Source organism: Amphiura filiformis, chromosome 3, assembly GCF_039555335.1.
Source record: "Amphiura filiformis chromosome 3, Afil_fr2py, whole genome shotgun sequence".
Lineage (NCBI taxonomy): Eukaryota > Metazoa > Echinodermata > Ophiuroidea > Amphilepidida > Amphiuridae > Amphiura > Amphiura filiformis.
The window spans coordinates 66839232-66866555 of NC_092630.1; the positions used below are offsets into that span (position 1 = coordinate 66839232).

At 34.5% G+C, this 27324-nt stretch overlaps 3 protein-coding genes across 6 annotated transcripts; 1 reads left to right on the forward strand and 2 right to left on the reverse strand.

The window, feature by feature from the left end:
* Positions 1-559: 559 nt before the first annotated feature.
* Positions 560-11761, forward strand: LOC140149009 (V-type proton ATPase subunit e 2-like). Of its 2 annotated transcripts, XM_072171144.1 has the most exons (5): positions 560-713; positions 2637-2684; positions 3758-3848; positions 5461-5498; positions 8502-11761. In XM_072171144.1, the coding sequence occupies exons 1-4, from the start codon at positions 616-618 to the stop codon at positions 5491-5493; spliced, it is 270 nt and encodes an 89-aa protein (XP_072027245.1). In that variant the 5' UTR covers positions 560-615; the 3' UTR covers positions 5494-5498; positions 8502-11761. The 2 variants fall into 2 exon arrangements, with proteins under 2 accessions (XP_072027245.1, XP_072027246.1); XM_072171145.1 differs by lacking the exon at positions 5461-5498 and having other exon boundaries at positions 561-713.
* Positions 11762-11971: 210 nt separating this feature from the next.
* On the reverse strand, positions 11972-20545 carry LOC140149007 (RING finger protein 122-like). Of its 2 annotated transcripts, none has more exons than XM_072171142.1 (6): positions 20431-20545; positions 19622-19676; positions 18749-18792; positions 17689-17721; positions 17232-17311; positions 11972-16559 (listed from the first exon to the last, which is right to left on the reverse strand). In XM_072171142.1, the coding sequence occupies exons 2-6, from the start codon at positions 19668-19670 to the stop codon at positions 16433-16435; spliced, it is 333 nt and encodes a 110-aa protein (XP_072027243.1). In that variant the 5' UTR covers positions 19671-19676; positions 20431-20545; the 3' UTR covers positions 11972-16432. The 2 variants fall into 2 exon arrangements, with proteins under 2 accessions (XP_072027243.1, XP_072027244.1); XM_072171143.1 differs by having other exon boundaries at positions 20427-20513.
* Positions 20546-20613: 68 nt separating this feature from the next.
* On the reverse strand, positions 20614-26986 carry LOC140149006 (RING finger protein 24-like). Of its 2 annotated transcripts, none has more exons than XM_072171141.1 (6): positions 26843-26986; positions 23734-23865; positions 23136-23184; positions 22844-22876; positions 21782-21861; positions 20614-20750 (listed from the first exon to the last, which is right to left on the reverse strand). In XM_072171141.1, the coding sequence occupies exons 2-6, from the start codon at positions 23841-23843 to the stop codon at positions 20636-20638; spliced, it is 387 nt and encodes a 128-aa protein (XP_072027242.1). In that variant the 5' UTR covers positions 23844-23865; positions 26843-26986; the 3' UTR covers positions 20614-20635. The 2 variants fall into 2 exon arrangements, with proteins under 2 accessions (XP_072027242.1, XP_072027241.1); XM_072171140.1 differs by having other exon boundaries at positions 23734-23869.
* Between the last annotated feature and the right edge of the window lie 338 nt (positions 26987-27324).

The window sequence follows — 27324 nt, forward strand, 5'->3', positions numbered from 1 at the left end:
TTTTGGTCCCGGATTTTGGTCTCATGTTGGGGGTGGGGTAAAGGTGTAAACATGAAAATATTATATTCAGCCACCCACCAAAGTATTTCTGAACACTCCCTTATCTGATAGTGAAAACTTTATTTTATTATGAAAATCGCACCTTCGAGTAGGCCTTATGCCCAATGCAACAAACACAAAACGTTTCAAAAACTTGCGGCTGCAAAACTACAGCATTGCAAATCATGAAATTGCCAATTTGCAATCATTTCAAGTTGACATTTAGGCCTATAAAATGTTGTAGGAATTGACGTTTTAAACAGACTTTTTCATGACCTTTATATAACCGGACATTTAAATGTAATGTTTTTGAAACGATTTAAATGCGTTTATAACTTTTGATTGTCAATAAAAATGTGTTTGTAAACAGAAAACCGGGACAGAAAAGCGGTGTGGATGGTTGCGATTGTACCCCGGTACAAACATTCATACAGGGAAGTGATCGATCGATCGGTCGGTCGTCACATGACCGCCCAAAAGAGTAAATTCCCGGTAGTTTATTACTGCTGATCCTAGCCACATAAATGGTCGCCTATTTGTGGGAATCAGCTAAACATTAAGTGACTGACTGACAAAATGGCGAGTACGGCGCTTATAGTGATAATAGTGACTGCCTTTTGGGGCGTAATAGGAATCATTTTGCCATTTGTAGTACCAAAAAGACCTGATAGGGGGTAAGTGTAAATAGTCAGCAATGCATAGACTGTATTTTAGTGCCGATGCTATGAGGTAAAACATGGTTTCGTACGACTACACCTGCAGTAATATAATATGATCAAAACAACCTGTCGAATTTGGCAACGTTTGTAATTTTTTTAAAGACAAAATCAGTTTTATTTTCCCGTCAGAGCCTATGTCCAAAACTACAAGTTTGCATGTATTTACACATTGTTAACATTGGTAACAAGTTGTTGTAATTTAAGACCAGATCAGTGTCTTTTAAAACATAAATAATGAATGACAAATGAATGAATGATAATGATATCATGGATATTATGCCTGGCCCTGGGCCCGGCTGGTCATGAGTATTAAATCAATGAACTCACTGAACAGTGAACATGATGATGTCATGATCATCATTTAAAATATTAACACAGATGTAACCGAAAAGACAATTCCTAGTCACAGAAATATACAAAATTTGATAAAATAGACAGAATTTGTGTTTTATGACCTATCACAGACCGTAGTAGGCAAATCAATCATGGAATATCAAATGCATGAATGGCTTTCCCTCGCTCTGCGTACACATACGATGACACACAAAACACATTCTACGTCAATTTTCCTATGGAATTTTCTAATTTTTTCAATCGATTGGGGGACATGTCACAGTGTATACGGTACAATACATCAAAATTCAAATGCGATCGGTCAGTTCTGAAAATAAGCCCAATCGCCATTCTAACTTCCGGATTTTGAGAGCAGTTTTGGGACACTTTGACCTTTGACATATCGGGAAAATTGACGTAATTATTATTAATTTTCTTATTATTGTCATAAGGGGTGGTGCAATAATTATGTGTACCCGGGGTGAATTATAGGGGGCAAAGATTTTTGGCAGGCCAAAAGGGGGGGCAAGCATTTTTGGCAGGTCGAAAGGGGGGTCAAGCGATTTTTGGCAGGTCGAAAGGGGGGGCAAGCAATTTTGGCACAGATATTTTGGGCACCGTTATATTACGCCCTAAAAAGGCGTAGGAAAACGTTACTTAACACGCTCAAATATGCAAAATTTCCTGTTTCGCATGCGCTTCGCATTATATGTTAAGACAATTTAAGGTTTTAAATTTGGGTTCCCCAAAATCTTGCATGTGTAAGGGGGGGGGCAAAGATTTTTTGGCACATCAAAAGGGGGGGGGCAAAGGTTTTTTGGCACGCCGAAAGGGGGGGCAAAGGTTTTTAGGCACGGGCAAAGGGGGGGCGATTTTTGGCAGACCATTTTGAGAATTCACCCCGAGGGTACACATAATTATTGCACCACCTAATTTTGATCATTAAAAATACCAAATACCGGTAATTAATTTATAAAATACTAATATTTTTCATATTTGTTTTAAATATTGTAAAACATTTTAGATTATATTTTGTACGTACAAAACCCCAATATTTCTTAATGTTCTGAAAGGTCAAAGGACAAAGTGTCCTAAAACTGCAAAAACTGTCCTACAATGCATTGCAAACTTCCAATGCCGATTGGGCTTATTTGCAGCTGCGCTGCATGCCCTTGTGTTGCTGTTTTTTTTTCAACATAGTGTGAAGTTTGTACTATCATCGGAAGTATTTCATCCAAGGGGGTGCTCACAGAAAACTGTACGAACTCGGAAGTAGAAACAATTCTACCACCAAGTGGAATTGATATATGCCATGCTGATGTTCGCAACCCACAATGAAAAGTATTGACAGTACAACTAATTATCATTTCAAATTGCACAAATTATGAATTAAACATACATTGTACATATGTAGGTCCCATTTTTTTTGGCAAAGAATAAAAAATCATGATGTCAAAATTGTATGTTATGGCTTTATATACAACAATTTGTAGGTCTGCTGAAATTATAAATTATTATTATTATTTATAACTTTTATCTTTTCAGAATTATACAGACCATGTTAGTGCTGACAGCAGTATGTTGTTATTCTTTGTAAGTATGTTAGGGAAGATGCTAATTGGGTAAGCCGTACTTGTATCACATGTGTATGCTGCAGAGTTTCATAGGTTAAATTCATTGTGTCAAGGACTCCTTTCTGGGGAAGTCAAATTTTGGGAAAACAACAATGTAATATTTTGTGGAAAGTCACAAGTAGATGTTGTGGTAACTAAGAAGGGGTTCAAAAGAAAAACCCCGGCCTATTCCACTCTTTTGCCGAGTTCAGGGCTTTCAAGGTTCAGAACCAATAATATAGTCCAGCTGCAAGTTATTGTTTTACATGTATCAGGTTAGATGGTTTTGTAAACTTTTCTGTGCTGATTATTGTTCTGTAGTTGGTACAAAATGGTCTCAAATTTTTGGCACTGTTTTCTCAATCTAATAAAGAATATTTTTAACTACCAGTAATTAATGGCTTGTTACCTAGGGAATTTACAGTTGGTCAACATCAATAAGACTGAATTGGCTTTGGCCTATTTAGCTGTGTTACCTAGGCAACAAGTGATTCTAGAGGTGGTTCAGGTTCAGACTATTCTTTGTAAGAGTTTTTATCACAGAATGAACCATTTGAATATTTCAGACCATTTTCATCGAAATTGGAGCATTTTTCTATTTTAACCTTTTTGCTCATTACTCTGCAAAGATATATGAAAATATTTTCTGAATCCTTTCACGAAAGGAATAATTTGACATAGGTTTGGACAAAATTGGAATAGTTTATAATTTTGACCTCTGTATAAACATTGAACTTGGGAATCTGGAATTGACCAGGGGGCTTAAATACATGTTTTTATATTGGGTGAAAAAATATAGGTTGGCTTCTGAAGTTACATGGCCTACAAACACATCCAGCCACAAATATTGCCAAAAATAGGTTTTATACAATGAGGACACTTGACTTTCACATGTGCATCAGCATCACTGAGGTACATACAATGTATGCAGTGCACTATCTCTTGAAGCTGGAGGTCACCCCGTAAGCGCCACAATCGCTAAACGGCAAATCTCCTTTTATGTAACATGTATCAGCTCTTCATGAATAATGTTTTCATTGGTTTGTTTTTCAGTTGGATGTGTACATTTATTATGCAACTCAACCCATTGTTTGGACCAGTGCTACACACAGATGTTATTAAAGCAATACAATGGGAGTGGGATGTAAGTATTAAAATGGAACTCAGAATTCAAACTAAAAGGGGTGGAGAGAGTTTTCAAGCAGCAGTTTAGATTTATAATATAATAATAATTCTCAATGCTTGTGCTTGAATTTCTAAGTAACCATCAAATATTCATGGGTCTTGACTTCATCAAACAAGCCTAACCTTGTGTTATTGTTCCCAAACGACAAATTATTTAAAGATGATTAGTTGATTGGTTAACGATTGGTTATGCTAGCTGTCATAACTGTTGCTCAATTTAACCAGTCCAGCTTTAACCAGTGATCATCATGTCCTTTTTGGCAATCCCTATTAAAATTATCGCAGTTCTATTTAGGTTAGTTCAAATCAAATAATAATTTTTGCTTGACAAAACCCGTAAGTTTTTAGGCCAAAAGAAAAAAGGTTTGTCTCAAAGCTTGCGCGTGCAATTGTAAAATCGCACAATTTGAAAAAACAAGAAATTATATGCAAACATTTTTTTATTTCAAAATTTTTTTTTTATAGTTTTTCCGGAAAAATTCTGCGAAAATCTAACTTTTTTTCTCAAAATACCATAAAAATACCAAGTCAGGAATAATAATTTAAAAAAAATAATCGCATTTCGCATTTCTTTTCAAACCACTCGTGAACTTTGAGACAAACCTTTTGTTTTTTTGCCTTACTCACTAATTTTTCATCCATCTCATCGGAGGACTTGATCAGATCTGAGCATTTGATCCACTTTCCCAGGAATTGACTTCTGGTTGTGTGTAGTCTCTCTTTTCAGACTTCAAAAGTATGTCTTATACATGACTTAAGAAATAATTGCTTTCATACTTCTCTAAACTTTCTGACATACCCCTGCCAAATGTCTTGAAAGAGGGGGACAAAGACCGTGAAAGGAGAAGAAGGCACATATATCCTAAGTCACATATATATGACCCACTTTTGGACTGTGGAAAGGAGACTGCACACAACCGGAATTCAGTTTCCCGGGAAATTGAGATAGGCAAAATATTAATACCGGGGTAAGTACAAACTTACTGGTTTGGTCAAGCAAAAATTTGCTAATGATGTGGTATTTCTGTTGTTGAAATTAAATAATGTTCACAAGTTCAACATAAAGTAGACAAGTTGACTCTTTAGAAACAGTACTGTTACTTATCATGTGCCAATTTGCCATCATGATACATTTGGAGCTGGAAATTTATTACACAGTACAAGAAATCAATTTTGATGCTTGTAAAATGTAAAGGAATATTGCAGGAATCATTTGAAGCGTGAAAAGTATCTAAAAATGTTTGATTTGGAAAATGAATCAACTGTGATTCACATATTTCTACTGAAATTCTAACCATGATTTAAATCTGGATATGGACTAATTATTTGAAGTGATGGAAATTTTGTCAATCCATTTGCATTCTTAATTTGTTTGACATTGAAATACACACTGGTTATCAAGTTGCAAGCTCATTTAATTATGTATGAAACATTTAGGCTATGTAATGTGTATTAGAGATACATGTAGAGACGGGGTATCAGCAAAGCCAAGTCGTACATGCAGTGTTTGTCTTTATATTTCGAGCCTTATTCATACCAATTTTGTCCTGGTCTATCTTTTTCCCCAACAGCCTAAGAAACAGCCCATACAGCCAGTTGGCTAAAAGTGGTAGGGAATAAAAATCAGGTTTCTTTTTTATATGTCCAAGTGTAACTTGTACCCTTGAGTGATTTTATATATTTGTTTGTTTGGTGACCAACCTGATAAATAGTAGTAAATATTTCTCTGTAAGAGTAATACTTGTATAGTCATACATGGCAAATTTGCCAGTATTTTCCCGTCTTTTGTTTTTTTACCAATGTTTTGTGTGTGTTGTGTGATGATAAGAAAAGTGAAGTCATTCAATATATTCAACTCAGTTCAACCCCTCCCACTCCTATCTACAATATCTTGTATTAACTGGTCATCACCCATTTTGACCTACCAATCAATCAATGCCTTAGTAACCATGAAAGGCATTATATACTCATTTTGAATGTATGGTTTTGTAACCCCATCACCCATTGACACTTTTCCTTCTAATCATATTGCACCCAATAATGCAACATTATCAGTATTCAGTGAGCAGCCCCCTCTTGAGTCTCTTGCATGATTTATAGATGGTACATGAAGAGCACCAACCATCTACCGGTGATAATTTTCTCATGCATGCCCCATTTGTATGTTAATTAATTCAGTTAAACTGAGTTGCAAAGTTTTTAATCTTATCTTCTAGTATATTGATGGTAAGTTTTAGCAACTATACATGTACCTACTATACATTGTGTATTTCATTAAGTTATAGTGTTCCATATGTTTTATGTAACTGACTTGTAGTATTTGGCTTCAATACTAACCTTTAAGCAATGGCAAATATCTTACCAGACAGCTTTATTAGAAAATTTGGCTCAACTTTAGAATCTGGTACACCACTGTCATACACCATCTGATTATTAAAATGCATTTAAAGTGCAGTTTGTGGATGGCTGGATTTGTAAAACCTAGCTCAAAGTTTTCAGCTTCCTGTATAATATAATCTGTGTATCTCCATACTAAGTTCATAGGTTTTTAAATTGTAATTTGTAGTGTAAAGTAAATTCTATTTGTGTTACATTAGGAGTTATATATTGTATTTCTTGTAATATTTTGGTAAATCACAGTTAGTTTGTATTTTTGTCTCACCTGAACTTTGTACAGAAAGAGACTATGCAATCACTATTTTTGTGTGGGGTGTGTATGTGGGTATGATTGTGTATGCAGGGCTGTCACCATGGGGGTGGGGTGTGACACCCCCTAGCAATCCCTAAAAAAGGGAAAAGAGAAAGGAAGAGAGAGAGAGAGAGAGAGAGGGGGGGGGGAGAGAGAAGGAGAAGGGGAGAGAAGGGGGGAAGAGAGAGAGGAGAGGTGGAAGGGGGGTGAGAGTATGAGATGTGTCTCTCATATCGGTAAAGGAATTCTTGGGATAGCTTGAGAAAAAAACTAGGGTTACAGTTTTTGGGTTACAGTAAAGGAATTCTTCGGATAGCTTGGGAAAAAAACTAGGGTTACAGTTTTTTGGGAGGGTGTCTTCTATCTGAAGAGCCAGAGGTGGCAATTATGTTGCAGTGGCTAGGGGCCATCAAAAGGTAAATCAGGCCATATACCAGCAAAATTTATTTCTCAACCCTGGATATATGTTGTGGGAGATATGTCAAAAAACAATGTCAACCAGAGTCCTCCAAGGTCAAAGGTCACCTAGAGGTCAAATTGTAAACTGAAACTTGCTGGAAATAAACTTAAGGAGAACACAATGCTAAAAATAATCTTTTTGCCCCAGATCTGTATCTGGAGGATTTACTTGATAGTTGATACAGGTTTGAAATTCTTATATTTCCTTGAATATCAGGGGCATATTATGGGATTTGCAATCATGTGTTCAGAGCAAATAATGCATTTATCTGAATTCAGGTGAGGCTAATGCACAATTTGTGCTCTTGTTTTTAGATCTATGTGTAGGTACAGGCCTACATGTACATGTATGATAAAGTTTATACTCTTACTTTCTCAGCTATTAGTAGTAAAATCAAGACTTAACCCTTGACTTGTAGTAAAAATATTTTTTCTAAATATAGAATTACATACTTGTATTCTATGACTATTTTCTTGGATAAAGTAGTATCTATATATTCTTTAGCTTAGGTTGAAATGGTATGGACTCATGCTTGCAAGGTATCACACCGTACGTGTGTTAATGTGTGTAGCTATCTAAAGTTGCATGATGGGTGGATTAAATAGTCATGTTTGTGTGATCTTTGGAAATCATTTTCTTCACATTTGTGGGGAAAACCTATTCCAAACAAACAGGATAAGAAATATGAAATAAAACTCTTCTATGACATAGAAGATCGACAAGAAATACAATAAAATGAACATGTTAAAACTGTTTAAGCTGCATATGCCTTCAAGACATTTGATCATACCATTAACCAAAGTAACACACTAAATTACTAGGTAGCTCATTACTAGGTAGCTCATTGTCATGTAAGGCTACTAGTAGGGTTACATGTCAATATTTCAATATTGTTGTGTGTATGTATGTGTTCATGTATGTGTTCATGTTTTTGTTTGCTAACTTGAAATTTGACCTCTGAGGACACATATAAGTAGGTATACAGCAGGATGTAAAGTATAATAAGACACATTTCAATTGTTGACCATCCATGATTATCTGACCTCACCTCCATAATGTGAGGAACATATAATTATACACATGTACAAAAGATAGTCATTATAGGGTCAGGTACTTGGTTGGCAGAAAATCCTCTATAGGTCATATAATGAAAGACAGAGATAAAAAGACTAAATTGTGTCTGACATCAGGGCAAAGGCACGCCGTGATTGGTTGCTGACCTGCACAGTACGGCATTTTCTGTCTAGTTGTCAGAATTTCAGACGCCAACTAGTCTTTTTATCTCTGGCTTTCATTATAATTTTGACATTCTTTGTCATCAGTTGTCAGTAAGTACAAGTTCCATATATTGTACATGTCTGTGTGTCTCTATCTGTGAATGGATTTAATTACAGATGTTGCATAATTATAATTTTTTTTTTGTTATTCATATTGTGTTTTTTCTTTTGTTTTCAATTTGACAGGGAGTTGACTCCTAATTTTTCATCCAGCCAGAAGTACCACAAGTTAATCCACAATATAAAAGAAGTAATTGGAAGGGACCAGATACTACAGTAATGGCAGCAAACTGAATTACAGTGTGATGAAATATGTGGTATAATTGTGAAATGAGTGAAAGAACTTGTACAAACATTTCAAGGGTTGCGACCCAGGAAGTCTTAATTTACAGTACATTTCATTGTGAATAAAGGCTTTCTGGTTCTCAACCCTTGATTTATCAGTTACAATCTGAGAACTGTTTACAGAAGCTTTGAAATAGCTTAAACATTCTTACACCAAATTTGTATGGTAAACCAAGACTTTCTTTGAAATGTCATGTATTTCTTCCTTTATCCACTGTTGTTGCATTGAATGATTTGCTCATCATTTGATCCACACAACTACATTTGTTAACATTTGTAGATATTAGTTGAAGTAATGGGTGATAAATAATGCTAAAGAATTAACCACTAATGTAATTTTATACAAATTTCCATTGCCTACATCTCATTCCATGTAGATACTGTAATTTGTAAGAAAAAAAATCTATCTGAATGTAAAACATTGTCATTGCATCCTTTGTGAAAGTGAAATTATGGTAAGCATTGAAGTAATGTATAAGCAATATTCATGGCAAATTCCCTTTAACATCCTGACATAGCAAGGCTAAGGAACAACAAAAATGATTACTGCTGTATTTTATACAAGCAGTGTAAAGCTTAAAAAACAAAACAAAGCATCATAGACATCTTTAAAACCATGTCTTATATAAATGGTGAGATGTGAAAATCTCTTCATTGTTCTGCTTTGTTTTTGAGATATTATCTAACTGACAGTATTCGTTTGCACTTTGTTTTAGTTGTGCTTTATTTTATGCTTCAAGACAATATTGTCAGTAATACTAATAGTTCCTTGCATCCTCATCACACATACATGTACCATATGTGCCACATTTATGGGCATGTTCTATGTGTAGATATTAAAGTGATAATGTCAACAAGCTGAGCCCCATTTAGTGTTGCAACCATGGAAAAAGAGACATATCCCAGTCTTAAGGAAGTGAAAAGCACAACGGTAGCATGTAGCTTTGATGTCTAAGGGCTTTTGACCATGAGGAGAGATACAAATAAATGTATGTATAGTAGCAGAGAGTGTATATATTTATTAAAAGAAAAAATGACAATATAGAATGTCAGTACTGGAATTAAGGATCATGTGTGGCAGAAAGGGGGTATTGCAATTTGGTTATACCTTTAAATGTGTGGTAGTGAATAATTATTATTAATCAGGGCTGGAAAAATGTTAATTTCCTGGAAAAATACAGAAGAAAACCTTTCCATAATCTAAAATATATTTCTTACACTGATAAGCAAATTTTCTTTCATAATGACAACATTTTCCTCCAAATTCCAAAGTGTCCCTGGAATGACCTTCATGGATTCCAATTTTTCCAGGCATGATTAAAGAAGGGTAATTTCAAATTGTAAATGCATGTAGTCTATTATATGTACCCACCAAGAGACTAATAGAACATTTTCATAGAAAAATTTGTCAATATTTTTACAAGCTGAGCTGTAAAATTATCAGGAGGCACATAAGGTTATGGTGTATTGCACATTTCAGCTTGGGCTTTATGTACCAATAGATTTCAAAGCATCATGATGAAGCACTTGGTGTCCTGGGTGCCCTTGACCATCCTTGTCCAGTACTGACAAATGTTATTTCCAATAATATCCACAGTTGATAACCTAATTGTACACATTTTGTCAAAGTATATTATTGGATGCAAGTTGGTATACACTTTGCAAAATAGAATGTAAGATAATAAATGTACCCTATCTTTTATTTATCATTGTGGGAGCTTAGTTACAGACTCAACCTGGCATAGGCTTGCAGTGCATTAGTAGTGTCCATTTTGCAAGTCAGGTTAGTAAGCCATGGGTTATCTGTGCTTTGTGATCGTATGATTTATGAAGCACTTGGTGTCCTGGGTGCCCTTGACCATCCTTGTCCAGTACTGACAAATGTTATTTCCAATAATATCCACAGTTGATAACCTAATTGTACACATTTTGTCAAAGTATATTATTGGATGCAAGTTGGTATACACTTTGCAAAATAGAATGTAAGATAATAAATGTACCCTATCTTTTATTTATCTTTGTGGGAGCTTAGTTACAGACTCAACCTGGCATAGGCTTGCAGTGCATTAGTAGTGTCCATTTTGCAAGTCAGGTTAGTAAGCCATGGGTTATCTGTGCTTTGTGATCGTATGATTTAATATAATGAGTATATAATTATGTGAAATGAATGTTTCTTTTTCAAGTTAAAACGCTATTCCATAGCATGCAGACAAGAAATAATTTCCAAATGATCATTTCTAGAGCAGAGGGTATCACATTCTGGGATGAATAGGAAACTAAAAGCACTAACCATAAAAGGAATTTTTTCCTAGGGGTATTGAATAGTTAAGATATTAAGAATATACAAATATGAAATGGTCTGAAGGGACATAGGGGAACTATTTCCCTTGGAGATACTGGCTACAAGCCTACCACCCGAACCCAACCCGATGGGAGAGAGTGGTATGTCTGTATCCAGTACCGAGGGGAAATAATGAGAGAATGATTGATACCAATTCAATATGTGACTCCTCGCCACAACTGAGCCCGGATGTCGCCAGTGCCACTATTGAGATATGCTCCATCGAACTTAACAATAAACAATAGGAAAGTAAGGATTTATTGACTGTTTTATTGATTTTTCACTACTTAAATGTCAAGTACTATAGACATGATATACATCATTTTAAAGCTAATTTCAAGCAGAATATTTTGGTTGAATATCTCAAAAATGATGATTGGCGACATCCGGGCTCAGTTGTGGCGAGGAGTCACATTTTAGAAATAGTCCCACTTGCCAAAAGTCCTAGCTTATGTAATACGAAAACCTTGGATGAAAACACACTTACGAAAGCGAGTACAAACTTCTATCTCTAAGGCCGATGGTAATACGGGGAAAACTAGTCACTGGTAAGATATACAGGCCATGTTGGGGATAGGTCAATCTACTTGGATTGTGCAATTGACTAATGAATTGGTGTCATTCTCTCATGAACATGTACAAGGTCTAATAGTTATGTTTTATTATACTATTAATCCCCTGTACTATTTGTATACTGTTCTAATTGTGAATTATGTTCAAACCAAAATTTTTGAGAATTAAAGAATAGAGGAATCTTTAATACTGGTCTTGCTTGAATGTCTATGGATGTGGCAGAGTGTATCGTGTGACAACAATACATAATAAATCAGGGACGATAAGAATAAAAGGAGTGTTTAATGTCCACTTCAAAGGGAAACATGTATTGCCTTAAACTAAGTAATATACTGGAGTCGTGGTTCTTATATAAGCATCTCACATAGAAACAGAATAAAGACAAAAGTAAGCAGCATTTGTACATAGAGTAGTGTACTTTTCACCACCAAATCATTTTAATGGCATACCTATACATAAATGGAAGAACAAGTTGGGCATTCAAATAATAATTATACTTTGGATTATCATAGAAAAATACAAATATTCAGTCAATCTCTTAAAAATCTCTCAACTTCTACACATGTAAGATATACAAATAAAAGACGCCTCCATAAAGCAAAAAACAATGTTGTTACCATAAAAAGAATGATTTACTAATGCAGTACTTCACAAACTGTGGGCCTCTTCTAAAAGGGGTCACAGGACTTGTCAAAAATATGGAAAAATTGCATCTCCATGCATTAAAGTGGTACCACCGTATCGGTCATGTTACTCATGTAACCCCATTTTGACAAATTTTAGTATTTAATTTCGAATTTCCGCTTGCTCCATGTGCATTTGAACATGTTAATTTGAAGGCACAAATATGACGAAATATACAAATATTGAATGTTTATGAGTTCAATGGTAAGAATATTTTCATGAGGTGAAAATGGAAAGCCTCGTTGAATGGAACAGTTCATATTTCACTGATTTCTTTCCATTGAACAAATAAAAACATTCAACTTGCAAAGTTAGCCATTTCTGAAACTTACAATTCCACTTATGATGCACTACCCACACTGTGTGCTACATCAGCAAACATAAAGACAGGAAGGTGCCTGTTACCATTTCTTCATTTTATCTTGTTGGCTTATCAAGCAGCCATAGTAGTGTTACTTCTCCATTTGATACAAAAATAAATATATTCATTCAACAATTATTCCCCCCCCCCCCCGAAATTATACACAAATACTAATATTAGGTCAGCCTCCTATCTAAAGCACTTTCATTTATAAGACATCATCAAATTTTTGGGCTGTTCCATTTAGATGTACTGGTACTACATGATTTAATAAATCCAGGAAAATTACACTCTCTTACACCTAATTAATTACAGGCCTATGTACAAAATTTATAGCCAAGTCAAGTGTATTATTTAAGGGTGAATTAATTTTACATGACTGGTGTAATATTATACAAGCAATGTGAAGATCCAGTTAAACCTGATAACACAAAATGTTTTTGAGGTACCAAGCATTATTTATATCGTCAGGATTCAGGAATTGGGATGCATGGTAACATATGCTCAGAAATCACTAATATTTATTGTCAAATCAGAGTTGGTTAGTTCTGAAAATTATAGATTATTTTTCATTAGATATTCTGTGATTTCATAATGCTTGTAATCAAAATGTATGAGAAAAAATATTTTGAAATAAAAATGTCATCCTTTTCTGCTTGAAAATGTCAATTTTCTGGATTGCTCAAAATAAAAAAAAACAAACAAATTACACCCCAAAACGGAATGCATGTGGTCTACAGGAAACAAACTTGTTTTATTTCAAGTCTTACAAATATTCCTGTTAACATAAAACTAAAATCCAAGGCCCTGGTTATATATTCAAATGTATATTTTTATCAATTACATTGTATGCTTTCACCACAAATAATGCACAATTACAAATAACTTACTTTATCAATTACATTAATATACAAATTGTATATTTACAATGTGAGGAGTTGCTACTATTCACATATAATAAAATATTCTGAAAGAGATCAATATAGAAAATTTATTAATAAAGGTTTGCACCATAAAAATCTACATTTGAAGATATTATTTTAACAATCAAAATGTAATGAACAGCTTTGAACAATAAAATGCTGTAAATATAAAATCATCAAATTGCAAATTCAGCTTTATAAATATGTGCTATTCTTTCTTGATCATGTCTACTCCCGATTCCAGAACAATGATTTTTTTATTCAAAAATACCCTGTTTTGCCAAATAAAATATGGCTTAGTCCTAAACCTTTAGTTGAAACTAATTGGCAATAAAAATAAAATTGTAGTATGTAACACGATCAAGGGAAATGAGTTGTATGTCGCTAATATTGATTTTGAGATATTGGCAAAGAAAGTGTTCAAATTCTTTTGTTTTACAGTGTTTTCAGCGATTGATAAATTGACGTAACTTCGCTAAGGAAAGTCATATCAACATGGGGTTTGCAATTTCTGAAAGCTCTAAATGTCCTCTTTAGGAACATATGTAAAAATCACTTTCAACCAGGGTCAACATGTGACTCATTTCCCTTGATCATGTCACATATGTGGCTAATTTTGGTATCAAGGGCCAAAAACATGCATTTGTTTTAGGGTGTTTTTGTATGCTGTGAAATCAAGCCTAAAGACTTGTAGAATATCGGATATCAATCTATGAACTCTTAATTTTTAGCAAACACATTTTTTATTCTATTTTATATCCAATGATTTATGCAATCAAATTCAAATAGTAAGATTAAGAGCAATACCTTAGCCTATACTCTAGATTCTGAATGCTTGTGTTTTTGCCTTTTTTATAATATAAAAATGTAACTTTTATTGCCTGTTAGTTCCAACTTAAGGGATGGGGTATGAACGTTTGGACAGTATTTATTGTGGGACATTAGAGCACATCAGACATATCGAATTGCATTCTGAATACAAAATGTCCTGATATCAAATAATTTGGATTTTTTGAAATTCGCAATGTAATACACATTTTATTGCAAATGATTAAAAATTGAAATTTTAGATATTTAACAGTACTCGAAGTAAACTTTATAAATCTGATGATTTATACTTAAAGTGTATGTAGGTGGGATGAAAAATTTTGACCTTTCGTATTGAAGATATGGATTGTTTTTCCCAAAACACCAAAAAAAAAATTGGTCTTTTTGGGAAAAAGTCCATATCTTCAATATGAAAGGTTTTAATTTTCAGTTGATCGACGGCTTTTCCTCCCAGCTACATACACTTTAAGAATATATCATTAGATTTATAAAATTTACTTCGAGGACTATTATATATCAAAAATGTGAAAAATATCAAATTTTAATAATTTGTCATAAAATTTGTATTATTTATATTGTGAATTTCAAAAAATGAAAATTATTCGATATCAGAAATACATTCTTCGTATTCAGAATGCAATTCGATATGTCTTATGTGCTCTCATGTCCCACAAAAATAATGTCGAAACGCTCATTCCAGATCCCTTAAGAATTACAATTTAGTAATTTCATTTGGTAAAACAGGATCATATTATTTTAAAGAAAAAACAACAACAACAACAAAACATAACTGGCATTCTGTAATTCTGGAATTTGAAGTAGAATATGATTTCAATCAATAAAAGAGTACTGTTTATGAAATATCGCTCACTGGCTATACACTCCAGCTTTTACTAAATAATATATTACGATACACTTTCACTGGAGGTGTATTGAAATTTGGTTGAGTTTCCATGCTTGTACAAACAGGAACTGTATGAAGTCAAGTATCAATCCACAATGTCACTCTATGCATGGAAATAAGAGAATATATTTCCATGCTCTATGCCAGCGAGAGTTTCTAATTCTTTATGTATACATTGAACAAATCTCTACTCCAAATTGCTATCAAAATCATACTTTGGTATGATGGGTACAACAAGCCAGGATGTAGAGGTCTTCAGAAAGATGGGAAAATGGAATCATTTAATGTGTCATCATTGGATCCAGCAAAGGGGACATTCTCACTATTTCTTGGTCCCATTTAGGTTCACTATGGGAAAATCTAGCACAAGCATGGGTGCCCACCTAAATAACAAGAACCCACCAGGGTTTTAACTGGCCTTTATGCACTTAGTTTCACAGACATTATGATGGTCTGTGGTCATGGTCATAACACAGTCCATCCACCATTGACAATATTGAAAGTTATAAGCCATAACTCAGAGATTATAGATTTCAGTGCCAGAAAGACATAACTCAGCGACTCGGTACTTAAAGGTATACGAAAGAATATCTTAAATTCCACTATGCTTAATCATAATTTTTATTTGGTATAATGAATAAGATACCAGTGGCGTGCGCAGCACATTGAAAGTGGCAGGCCCAGGTTGTTCAGTTCCTCTGACTGTGAGGCATATGCTTGAAGATAGAATTCTACGGTATATACCTGATCCCCAACCCTAATCCCTGCAAGGCACAAGTTCATTGAACAGATTGAGTATTCACTAATATAGAGTACAATGAGTACATACCTCGGCCGTAAATCCATATATGGATCCAGATTACAGCAATAAAACTACTAATTATATATAATAGATTACCCCATTAATACATGTACATTGTACAATGAGTAAGTCAAATTATATGGCCTCAGAATTATTTAGCACCTTTTCGCTGTTGTAGTATGTAAAGGCATAAATACATAAGTTTGATTGAGGCATAAAACACTTGCCAATTTGGCATAATCACATCACATGCCCAACACTTCTAACATCATGATATAATATAAATGCTATGTGTTGGCAGTGAGATTGTTTTTGATAGTGATTTTACAAGTGAGAGATTTCATGTAATTATTCTCTTATCCTGATGGTGTTGGGACTGGCTGTTGTGCTGCGGCTGCTGTATTATTATGCCTGTGTCTATTGACTACTCTGGCTTTGCATATTGGGCAGGTTGACTTGGTTGCTACCCACGTTGATATGCACCTGTTAACAGTAATGAAACAACATGCTTTAAAAGGAATATATCTTACTGGTATAATGTAAATGTGCATTTTAACCACAATATATATATATGGCGGTTCTCCAACCACAAGTCCCATCTGCTTTCGCGACTGCCTGCTTTTGCAGGAATAGGAATTACAGTCCCAAATAGGTTGTTTGAAGACATGGGAAGTGATCAACACACATAGTAAATATTCATAGACATTTTTTTTCAATTTCAATTTATGTTGACCTCAAATGAGTTTTGACCTCAGCATGACCTTGAACACCACTATAGTTTGACCACTTCGAAGTACGAAGTAAAGTACCCAGTTTTTGCATGCTGTAAGTCAAAAGGAATTAAAACACTGCTAGGCACACACAAATGCATGAGTGTCTTAATACGCGACGCACGATACGCTTAATGCAAAATGTGCGTACCTTACTTCGTACTTCAAAGTGGACAAACTGTATGTGTGGGGATGTGTGTGGGGGTGTGTTGTGCATGTGAGAAGGATTGAGAGATAGATAGGGATTATCCTTAGTGTAAGAGAGCACAAAATACTAATAGGATTAGAGTTAGGGTTAGGATTAGGGTTAGGATTTAGGGTTAGGGATAGGATAAAGGCAATGTCTGCTTTAAAAAGCATAACAAATATTGCTCTGTTGACTTACTTTACATGGAATCCATGATGACATCTGCACACACCAATTTTTTCCTTGGCATGAAATTCTTCCAAGCAAACAGCACAAGTCTGTATTGAATCATAAGATATGATAGCATTATCAATGACTGAATTGATTCCATGACTAAAACATACTTTGATTTGTTCCTTGTCTTTCATCATTAAATCACTCTCCATAACACCATGACTACACACTTGACAAAAATTGTCATGTTCTGTCTCTTTAAGAACACTATGAAGCAATAGATTTTTTGAAACATGTGTTGAACTGATATCTGGATGCTGATATGTGTATGTATATGCAATATGTATGCAATTACTCCTCTCAAAATTGTTGGTCAATTAAGAATTAAATTTGGTCACAGCAAAATAAAAGCCAGTAGTGACATGTTGTATCAAATTGAAATACCAAACAGAATAAGAAATAAAATGGTAATGGAACTTACATCATTGTGAACCTTCTTGGATGAATACTTCATCTGGAAAGAGAAACATATTGGATTCACATATTATACGTTTTCAGCACTAATTTGCCAAATAAAACAATCAACAGAAGATACAATGTTGCCATTGCTTTATAAAGATGTCATAAATAAAAAATATCAATTACTTTTGCTAGAAACCTGGAAATTAATTGATAATTTAAGTTTGTTTGAATTCAGTACAATACTTGGTCAACACTAAGGGTGAAAGAGGGAATGGTTCTAAAATAATGAAGACAAATCTAGTAGGCATCAAAAATAACAATAATTTTGATAATTATAAAATTTTATTTCTGAAACAGACCATTCATTACATTAACAAGAGCAGTTATTGCACCGAGCTGTGGACCGAGCTATATTTTAAATTTAATTGTATTATTTTTTAATTATTACTTTAAAATTGAACTAATCAGTATTGATTAATTAACAGAATTAATATCAATTAATATAAATTAAATGTTTACCCTTTTCCTAACATTATTCTTGAAACCATAGACTGTAAAAAAGAAATGTTCAAACTAACAGGTACCATGGTAACAGCAACTCTTGGAATTAAATTTCAATTGCCAACCAGAGTTGGGTATCAAATATCACAGTACTGTGACGATTGTGGCTGCAAAGACTGGTCAGTCAACAGCAAGTACAGAGTACAGACCAGTAATACAATGTGTAGTTGGCACGAGTTCAAATACAAAGCATATGGACCAGAAGGACTTAACTTCCCCATATACTAGTCACTTACATCTATTGGCATGGGAGGGGAAAGAACTTTAAAAGTATTAGGAGTAGAGACCCCAGTGTTTTTTATTGTATTTCTTACATTTTTCTCCTTCATTTGAGACCACTTGTGGGCTTACACCTTCGTGGCATTTCGAGATATGCCCATTTAAGACCAAAAGGTTTGTCATTTAGTAAGTAAGCTAGTAACATACACTATTACAGGGTGGTCCCGCTAATGTGGTCCACCAAAAATTACATACAATACAAATGTTAATTTGAAGTTTAATCATAAATATTAGCTTACCTGTTTGAAGGCATCTTTTTTGATAGATTCATTGTTTCTTCTCTCTGTTATATCAAAACAATTATTTAAGAGATTAATATTTTAACATCAAACTTACACATTAGCAGGCCAAAAAAATAAATTGCTCGGTTGCCCTTCCAAGACAAAAAAAATTGGAGGGTCAGTAGGTCATTTGGGGGGGAGGGGAGCTCTTCCTCCATTGAAAAAGCTAGTATTGACAAATACTTGAACATTTGACGGTAAAACATTGCATGTTTTGGGGTTGAATTTGTTTTAATCAAATATGATTTAAGAATAAGATGAGTGAATAACAAAAATTATGTCCTTGATACTGTCAAAATTTAATGTTTCTTTAAAAAAAAAAAAAACGACCCAAAATTCAAATTTTTTTTCGGTCCATCGCAGAGGGCAACTAAACATACATTTTTTTGGCCTAATGCACATGCAGTATCAATACCACAATCGAAATACAAATTAATGGGACTTGAGTAAAAACCTGGATCAAGGTAGTTAAGGGTACATAAGGTATTGTTGGTCGAGGGAGCTAAAAAAATTGATTTTCATTATCTAAATCAATATATTATTGAAAAATAACACTTTGATGTTTTGCAAAAAGTTCATTTTACAAATCATATACTCTGCTAACCTTAATAGTGCACTTGCATAGGAATCACCACCTCTTCACCAAGTGCAGTGATTACAATCAACTTCCTACCATCACATGATTTATTGTGTAGCTGTAGTTTCAATTACCATATTAAATGTTGCATAGCATGCAATTGTTTTCATTTTGCAAATAATTCCTGCTCAAGTCTTTTTAATGCTTTGGATACAAATTTAAATTTGAAAACATGAATAAAGTTAAAAACTTACCATATTGATCATAGCAAGAGAAAATGAGAAACAACACCAAACTGCACATGATTATCTGAAAAATATATATCAATAAATAAACACAATAATAAAATGAATGCAATACTTTTATAAAAAACAATATGTTTACATGTGTCACAATTGCATGTATACACTATAAGTACTTCTTAATTGGAAATGTTTATATGACAACGATCTTGTGATGAAGACCATAAAACAATGTTTTCTGATAAGCAGTCTGTGTTTTAGTACAACCACGTAACATGTACACCAACTTGGGGGTCAAAACAACTTCACCTGTCTATTTATTTATATATTGCTCACAAAAAGCAATATCTTTCTTCCTTCAGGTGACTCCCACAGGCTTTTGTAACAGGTTAATTACAGCTTGACACTTACTTGCTGTGTGTTTTGAGAGAAAGGCTGTAAACCTTTGTAGCTTTTGAAATACTCTCTTTTTCATTCAAATTTGTATAAGTTGAAAAAATAAAGATCAAAATTCTCCATCTATGGTAATTTATGTTTAGTGTCTTTTAAATATATTGCTTTTGGCTAGGGAACAAACCAAAAGATCGATGATGTCCTATTTAGTATTTTTACCCCCTCTCCCCTAAACGAAACTAGTTATGTTTATAGGACATCATTGATCTTTAGGTTTGTTTCCTTAGTGTATGGATACTTTATGTGTGCAGTATATATCTGCACAATTTTTGCAGTATTTCATTTCCAGATTTTTTTATTTAATTTTACAAATTTGGCTACAATACATCAAAAAGCAAAGTAAATAACATTTGCAACAACTTACTTACTTTTTTATACCGTTCCAATAGAAGACAAATGCAATTCTCACTACACTTATTCTTGTTGAAAAAATAAATTCAGCTTATTATTTTCAATGTTATTAGCTCTGCACAACAGTACTGCTTCTTAAAAACTTCAAAATGGAAGATCTCAAAGTCTAGTCTAGTCTTGACACCAGTCTTGAGGCTCTACTTTTGGCAATGTTTCTGCTTCCTAGACTGATGCCGTTGCCTGGTGGACTAAGTAAGTTCTTTCTGATGGTTCCGGTTTGACTCGTGTGTTACAAATAGGACAGGTACGTTTTGCTTCAAGCCACTTAGAAATGCATCTGTTGCAAAAATACAAAATCAATATCTTAACTCAGTCATACAAAACAAATATCGCGTGAAGGTTAGAAGGCCTCCCTCATCTACAGACATGTATACACATTCACAGAGCCACCCTATGTGATACCACCCCCAAATGGGCACGCTGTTTAGGACTAAGCAAACAGGTGCATTTACCAACTTTCACTGGTTAACTCGGGACATTGAAAAAACTATGCATAATTTTTATGACATACTATCAACCCAGAATATATATTTTGATCACCTATTAACCGATAGGGGATGCACTCTTTGAATTTTTTATGTACACTACAAACTTATTATTGAGATATGGCCACCCGTTTCCCGAGAGGTCGCCTGGTATGAATGTAGAGTATCACAATTTTGTCCCCATTTCTAGATGATTACAAACACAGCCCATTAAGCACACACACTCCACCCCCAAAATGTTATCGCCCCCAAACGTGGGTCATCTGAATCCATACTCAATCAACATACCAAGGACGTTTTCTGCCATTTTGTTTGTGTGTGTGGAAATACGGACATTATATCTCATGTACGATAGAGGATGTATTTCGCAAATACATTAGACAAGCAATTGCGGTTGTTTGCAGACCTCCAGAAACTGAAGATAGTTCCTCATTGCAGAGTGGTTCATGGTTTAAATGTGAAGTACAAGTGTGTGTCCTCATTTGCTGGCAAACACCAAAGATGTACCCACACACCCACTCAAAAATATTCACACACACCCCTACTTACCCACACATACCATAACATCCTTGAACATCTTTTTCACATTAGATTTTATGATTCTTCATTTATCAAACCAGTTAAATTGTACCTCCCAACTATGTCATAGTCAATTTGAGCAGTGTATTTATATGGACTATGCTGGCTGTGGGTCATCTTTGCTCTGTAAATGGAATTATCACAATTTGATATCATTTAAAACACAGAAAATGTATCTTTCATTTTGTCACTTTCATAGAGTCAGGCACAATTGCATTTTGGCGAGTACAGAAGTCATACTTACGCAATATGGAAGCCGTGGCGACATTTACACACACCAATTTCCTCCTTTGCTTTAAACTCTTCTAAACACACTGCACATATCTGAAAGTTACAAGTCATTATGAGCAGATTTTACAGAGTATCAAATTTGCTTTCTGTTTAAACATCAAAACAGGTGGAGATAAATACTCATTAGCATTACATTAGACTATTTTTTATCTGTATCGGAAGTAGCTTGTATCCATTAGCGATAAATTGTTAATGCATATAATTACTGATGTCAGAGTGCAGCAATTCATTATGGAAAGTAATTTTAAGATCATTTAATAACAATAGTTATTAGTACATGTACAGCATCCCTACCCCTTCATAAGCACAATAATTACAATTATAATCAAAATATTTAATTCTCTATCATGAGATCAGGTACCTACAATGTACAGTGTCTAAAGCACACTGTTTATGGAATAACATCAATTACAACCTACCCTTGACCTAGCCTACTGATGAGCGTATTAGAAAACCATCTTTGGTCAGTTCTCAATCACTCACATATTTGGAAAGCCATGTGTTAAATAATTCCATTAATCTAAGTATTTCAAACACAAATTATCAAATACCTTGTGTCTCACACAGATAAACCCAATTTTCAACTTGATCAACAGAGTTTATCTGTGATAAACATAGTTTTTCAAAACCCAAGTTGAAAACTGAAATATTTCTAATTGAAAAACTTAGTTTATCACACACATACTTAGTTTTTGTATACCATTTTGATCAAACATGAACATACATGTAGTTTTCAGTTGGTAAACCAAGTTTATGTGTGAAAATTTAACTGGAAAACAAAGTTAAGTTTATAGGAGATAAACTAAGTTTTTCAGTTTCAAAAACTAGGTTTATCTTTGAAAAGCTCTTTATCAAATTACATTGTACCAAATACTTGGATTGCCATACATGCATACTCCATAGCGTATGGTCATTGTTTTGTATGCTTGACACAAATATCTGTGCGTAAAGTCAGTTCAGATGATCGAGAATTAGATATTTTGAAATAGCAGAAGCTCTGCAAATATCAACTTACATCATTTGTTATTTTCTTGGCATCAAATTTTTCCTGGAAATAGGAAATAAAAGGAAAACACAATGTTTTAATTAGAAAAGTTTCCTGTGCTGGAAGGAGATAAGAAATAAATTAAATTTGGCATCAATTGCCTCTTATATTTGAGGTTTGTTTATCTAAGATCAAGTATGACCATAACCTCAATAATTGCACTTTTGCCATAAATGTATAATTATGAACAATAATGACATTAAAATGTAAAATAAAAACTTCACAAGCTCTGAATATGTCAGCACTACCATTGTAAACTTACCGTTTTATAGCCTACAAACACACATTCACTGTTCCCTTGGCTACGTAATCTGAAAATAAGAACAGCCGCAATTATATCTCTAGACACCTGAACATTTAAAAAATAATGTGTTCAACATTAAGTCCTATAAACTGGCTCTACTTTTTAGGATAAAAGGCTTTTGACATGCTAACCTCACCAACCATGCATGGAATCATAAACCATCAATTTAGCTTAGCACGGTGATAATCAATAAAATAAATTAGTGTTTATAAATTCAAATTTAATTATTACTGTTTTAAAATTTTGGTGGCGAGTATGTTAAATGTGTGTTATAACTACGCACATGCCACACATACTTACATAAAGTCATACACAAACCTACCCGCCACAATAAATCCTACTTGTAAAAAATGACAAAAAAGATTCTAGGCTTTTCCAACAGGGGACATTAACTTGGACCAATTTAAAAGAGGCCTATGTACAAAATCTGTGCCAAGCAAGTCGTGGAGCCACTTAAAATTTTACAATCCAGACTGAGCCTTAAATACCTAGTACCTACCAGCAAATCAGACATGGTCTTGCATGTATTGTTACATTATTATTACAAATAAGTTACCTTAATAGATAGCAGCAGAAGATGAGATTAAGGATGAAAATAAACCCAGCCACAATAAGAAATGGTGCAACTTGTGAGAATGTCAAGTAGGGTACTTCAGGATCGGACATTATCGGTTTGCTTTACATCGTGCTGCCTGCAGGAAGAGAAGAAAAACTTTCAAAAATTTTTATCACTGAAACTCTTTCCAGTGCCATAGCTATCTACCCATAATCTGCCTGTCTGAAAGTCCATGATGTACAATATTTTTAAATTACTTTTTTTTAAAATTGTTTTTTGGCATATTTGTTAAAGGAAGTCTCCGGCAATCACAACATTATGCCTTACAATACATACATGTATATGTTAGAAAAATAATTATCAAGTACGAATCATGTTGTTTTATTTAAAACAAACTCATATTGACCTTAAAAACAAATAAAAACAGCCGTCTGCCCTGGGGCCCATAATATATGACATATGGGGCTCATATAGTACCCCTGGGCTATCAGTGTACCTACTCAGGGCACTGAGGCGGCTTCATAAATGATGAGAAACGGCATGCTTTGTATTTTTACATTTGGGCCCCTGGGGAACGTGACCTTTGACCTCTGGGGCCAAGATGGGCAAAGGATACATCTATGGGGTAGGGCCCATAAGTACAATGTATACCACATATGGGCCCTGGGGCCTTTGTAATTTTAGTGCTAGCCTTGACAGAATGATGTGTTTGATGACGGAAAAGAAGGAAAAGGAGGAGAAGAAACCACAGGATAATAATATACCCGCCCATGTTTCGCATGCGGATGATGCACATGCTGGCTCTGAGCAACGCAAACATTTAGAATAGAATCTACTCAAATATCTCCAAATGAGGGACACGGTTGAGTGACTCCAACGCAAGTAATTGCTATACTTGGTACTTCAGTCAAGTATCTGAAGTGGATGATGACATTGGACAAAAGTTTATGATGACATTGGACAATAGTTTATGAGTGGATTGCAGGAGATGAGTATACAAAGAGTGCTGGGTGTGCAGTCACCTATGAAAATAAAATCAATAAACCCTAGTCTAAAAGTTTGCGTTGAGGAAAGCCAACATGCAGGTATAACAGGAACAAATAAAGAACAGAACAGACCATTTTCTTCACTTTCTGATTAAAAACATTTGCTTGTCTGTAGAGGAATTTCAATTTCCTCACCATCAAGAAACTGATTAAGTTCTATTCTAGACCAAGATAAACAACAGTATGCTTAGATTTAATTCTTTGACCATTGTTAATAAGGATGATAGAAAAATCAGAAACATTATTAACCTTGTGCTTTGATCCAAAGAGAATCAATTCAGCTTTGCCCGTGTTCAGAGAGAGATTATTTTCTACAAGCCATTTATTTATTGCAGCTCTCCAAATTATCACGAAGAACATGACTGATTCTCTCTGGATCTTTGTCGGAATATATATCGTCAGCCTGCTACGCTAATTGCCCAAGTCATTTTTACATGGTTCTCATTTGCAATTTTGATTTTCTGAGTAATAAACCCATAATTAATCAAATTTCCAGCCGCATTTTTCATTAACTTGTGGAATACATCTCTTTTGTCAGTAGAGAAAAATACTTATTCCCAAAATTTCAGTTGATTCTGATTTTGCGTTTGCGAGTTATACATGATTATGTGTATTACACTGCTCCATAGACAGTGATGTAATTTCGTTCTGGTATACCAGAACGAAATTCAAATTTCACAATATCTTTGCTTTAGAAACGAATTAATCTGCAAGAAATTTTTGTACATGAACATTATGCAGCCAGAGGTTTCCAGTGATATAAAAATCTCAACTTTTTTCGAGAAAAGTGGGGGGGAGGGGATGATGCTGTGGATCACGAAATGCCCTTTTTTGTAAGTAATTAATAGGCTAAGCCATTTATTATTATTACTAGGTTGATCGACAAATCTACCTTACATGTACTATCTATTTCCTCATATTTTTGAGACAATAATAAACTTCAGGAAGAAGTTTTTATTCATATCATATGCAATGACATTGTGCCTACAGCCTAGCCCGAAACATCATGGCCCTAGTTGTTCCTTCCTCACGTTACACGGGCACCGTGAACTCACATCATGTGATGATGTCACACTGACGGCATCTATTTATAGGAAGAATTCAAAACACGGCGACGATAACAGTCACAAGTCTGGTCTTTTACATCCTCAAATGTGCTCAAAATTTATGAACATGCACCAAATTTAATATGTTTTGTTTAAGTCTATCTTCACGTGAGAAATGGTAGGAAGTGGTATTTATGAGAAAAAGTGGTATTTTATGTGTACCCTGGACCAGATATAATTAAAATGAAACAACAAAAACTTGAAAATGACTGACGCACACCGACATCGCCTGGCTAATAATTATTTGGTGCAGCAGAGACACTAAAATGAATACACGGGATCGATACACATGAATTGCTATGCACGATTTTGATATCAGACGAAAATCTTCGGATATCGGGTTAGAAAATGATGAATATCTCCCGTAAATGATTTCGTCTCAAGAAACCAGATCTGGTCTCATACACTTGAAAATATGTGTTGAACAGATATGATAGTCGCTAGTTTGCGCTTTGAGAAACGGCCGTGAGTCTTGAACTCAAAATCTGACCAAAATCGCTAATTTTATATTGCGTTGGTCCTGTATGGAGTGACTACAGCGCGCATAGGTATATTCGTCTCAGAGTGGAGGCAGTATGTATGACCATTGACCGCAATGTCGTATACAAGCTTACTCACACAGCGAGAAATCAATTACCCCGGCTATTGTCAGTAGCCTAGGCTTAGTCAGGTCACTCAGGTCATAATTTAATTACAGTATATATATTATATATGTGTCTCATAAGGTCGGAATAAAATGACCTTTCGTGGCTGTGGATTCAACCTACCATGGCGATTTCTACCATGGAGATATCGGGGCGATGACACCGTGTGACACGCATGACGTGACAAAAGTCAGTGAGGCTGAAAATTAACTCTTAGTCCAAATAATTTAATGATCATCATTTTTTTTTTTTTTTATAGGTTCGAGCCAAAGTAAAGGTGCCATCAAATCGGATAAAACTCCCAAATACTCACCCTACATAAATTGTTGGTTGTAAGATTAGAAATATACATTTGTCGTCAAAATAAAAATCTACTGCGAAATATCACTTTTATGCAATGACTGATTTTTATGTAAACTTCATGCAGGCCGTGTTTACAAAATACTGGTATTGAACTTTTGAGGAGGTCAGGGTCCGAGGTCAAAGTTCAAGACAGATAAAATTGTTTGTTGCCGGTAGAAAAAAAGATGAATTTTTCCCCCAAAAAACCCCAAAAAAACACCGAAAAATCAAAAAACCCAACTCTCATAAAAAACAACATAGCAAAACAAAACAAGATAAAAAAACAATAACAAAACAAAACAAAACAAAACAAAAAAAATCGATTGCCCCGTTCTCGGCTTGCCAAAAGGAATACTGGACACTTCATCCCCTGGACACTTCATCCCCTGGACACTTCAACCCCTGGACACTTCATCCCCTGGACATTTCATCCCCTTCTTTGAGCGTGACAGT

Excerpts from the sequence above, each read along its gene's own strand:
- LOC140149009 (XM_072171144.1), top strand. The coding sequence starts at position 616 with ATGGCGAGTACGGCGCTTATAGTGATAATAGTGACTGCCTTTTGGGGC. Across the intron at positions 714-2,636 it reads CCAAAAAGACCTGATAGGGG|AATTATACAGACCATGTTAG; the intron begins GTAAGTGTAAAT and ends TTATCTTTTCAG. Across the intron at positions 2,685-3,757 it reads GCAGTATGTTGTTATTCTTT|TTGGATGTGTACATTTATTA; the intron begins GTAAGTATGTTA and ends TTTGTTTTTCAG.
- LOC140149006 (XM_072171141.1), bottom strand. The coding sequence starts at position 23,843 with ATGTCCGATCCTGAAGTACCCTACTTGACATTCTCACAAGTTGCACCA. Across the intron at positions 22,877-23,135 it reads TGTTTGTAGGCTATAAAACG|GAAAAATTTGATGCCAAGAA; the intron begins GTAAGTTTACAA and ends TCCTATTTCCAG. Across the intron at positions 21,862-22,843 it reads CCAAGAAAATAACAAATGAT|ATATGTGCAGTGTGTTTAGA; the intron begins GTAAGTTGATAT and ends TGTAACTTTCAG.
- LOC140149007 (XM_072171142.1), bottom strand. The coding sequence starts at position 19,670 with ATGTGCAGTTTGGTGTTGTTTCTCATTTTCTCTTGCTATGATCAATAT. Across the intron at positions 18,793-19,621 it reads CTCTTGCTATGATCAATATG|AGAGAAGAAACAATGAATCT; the intron begins GTAAGTTTTTAA and ends TTGATATAACAG. Across the intron at positions 17,722-18,748 it reads AAAAAGATGCCTTCAAACAG|ATGAAGTATTCATCCAAGAA; the intron begins GTAAGCTAATAT and ends TTCTCTTTCCAG.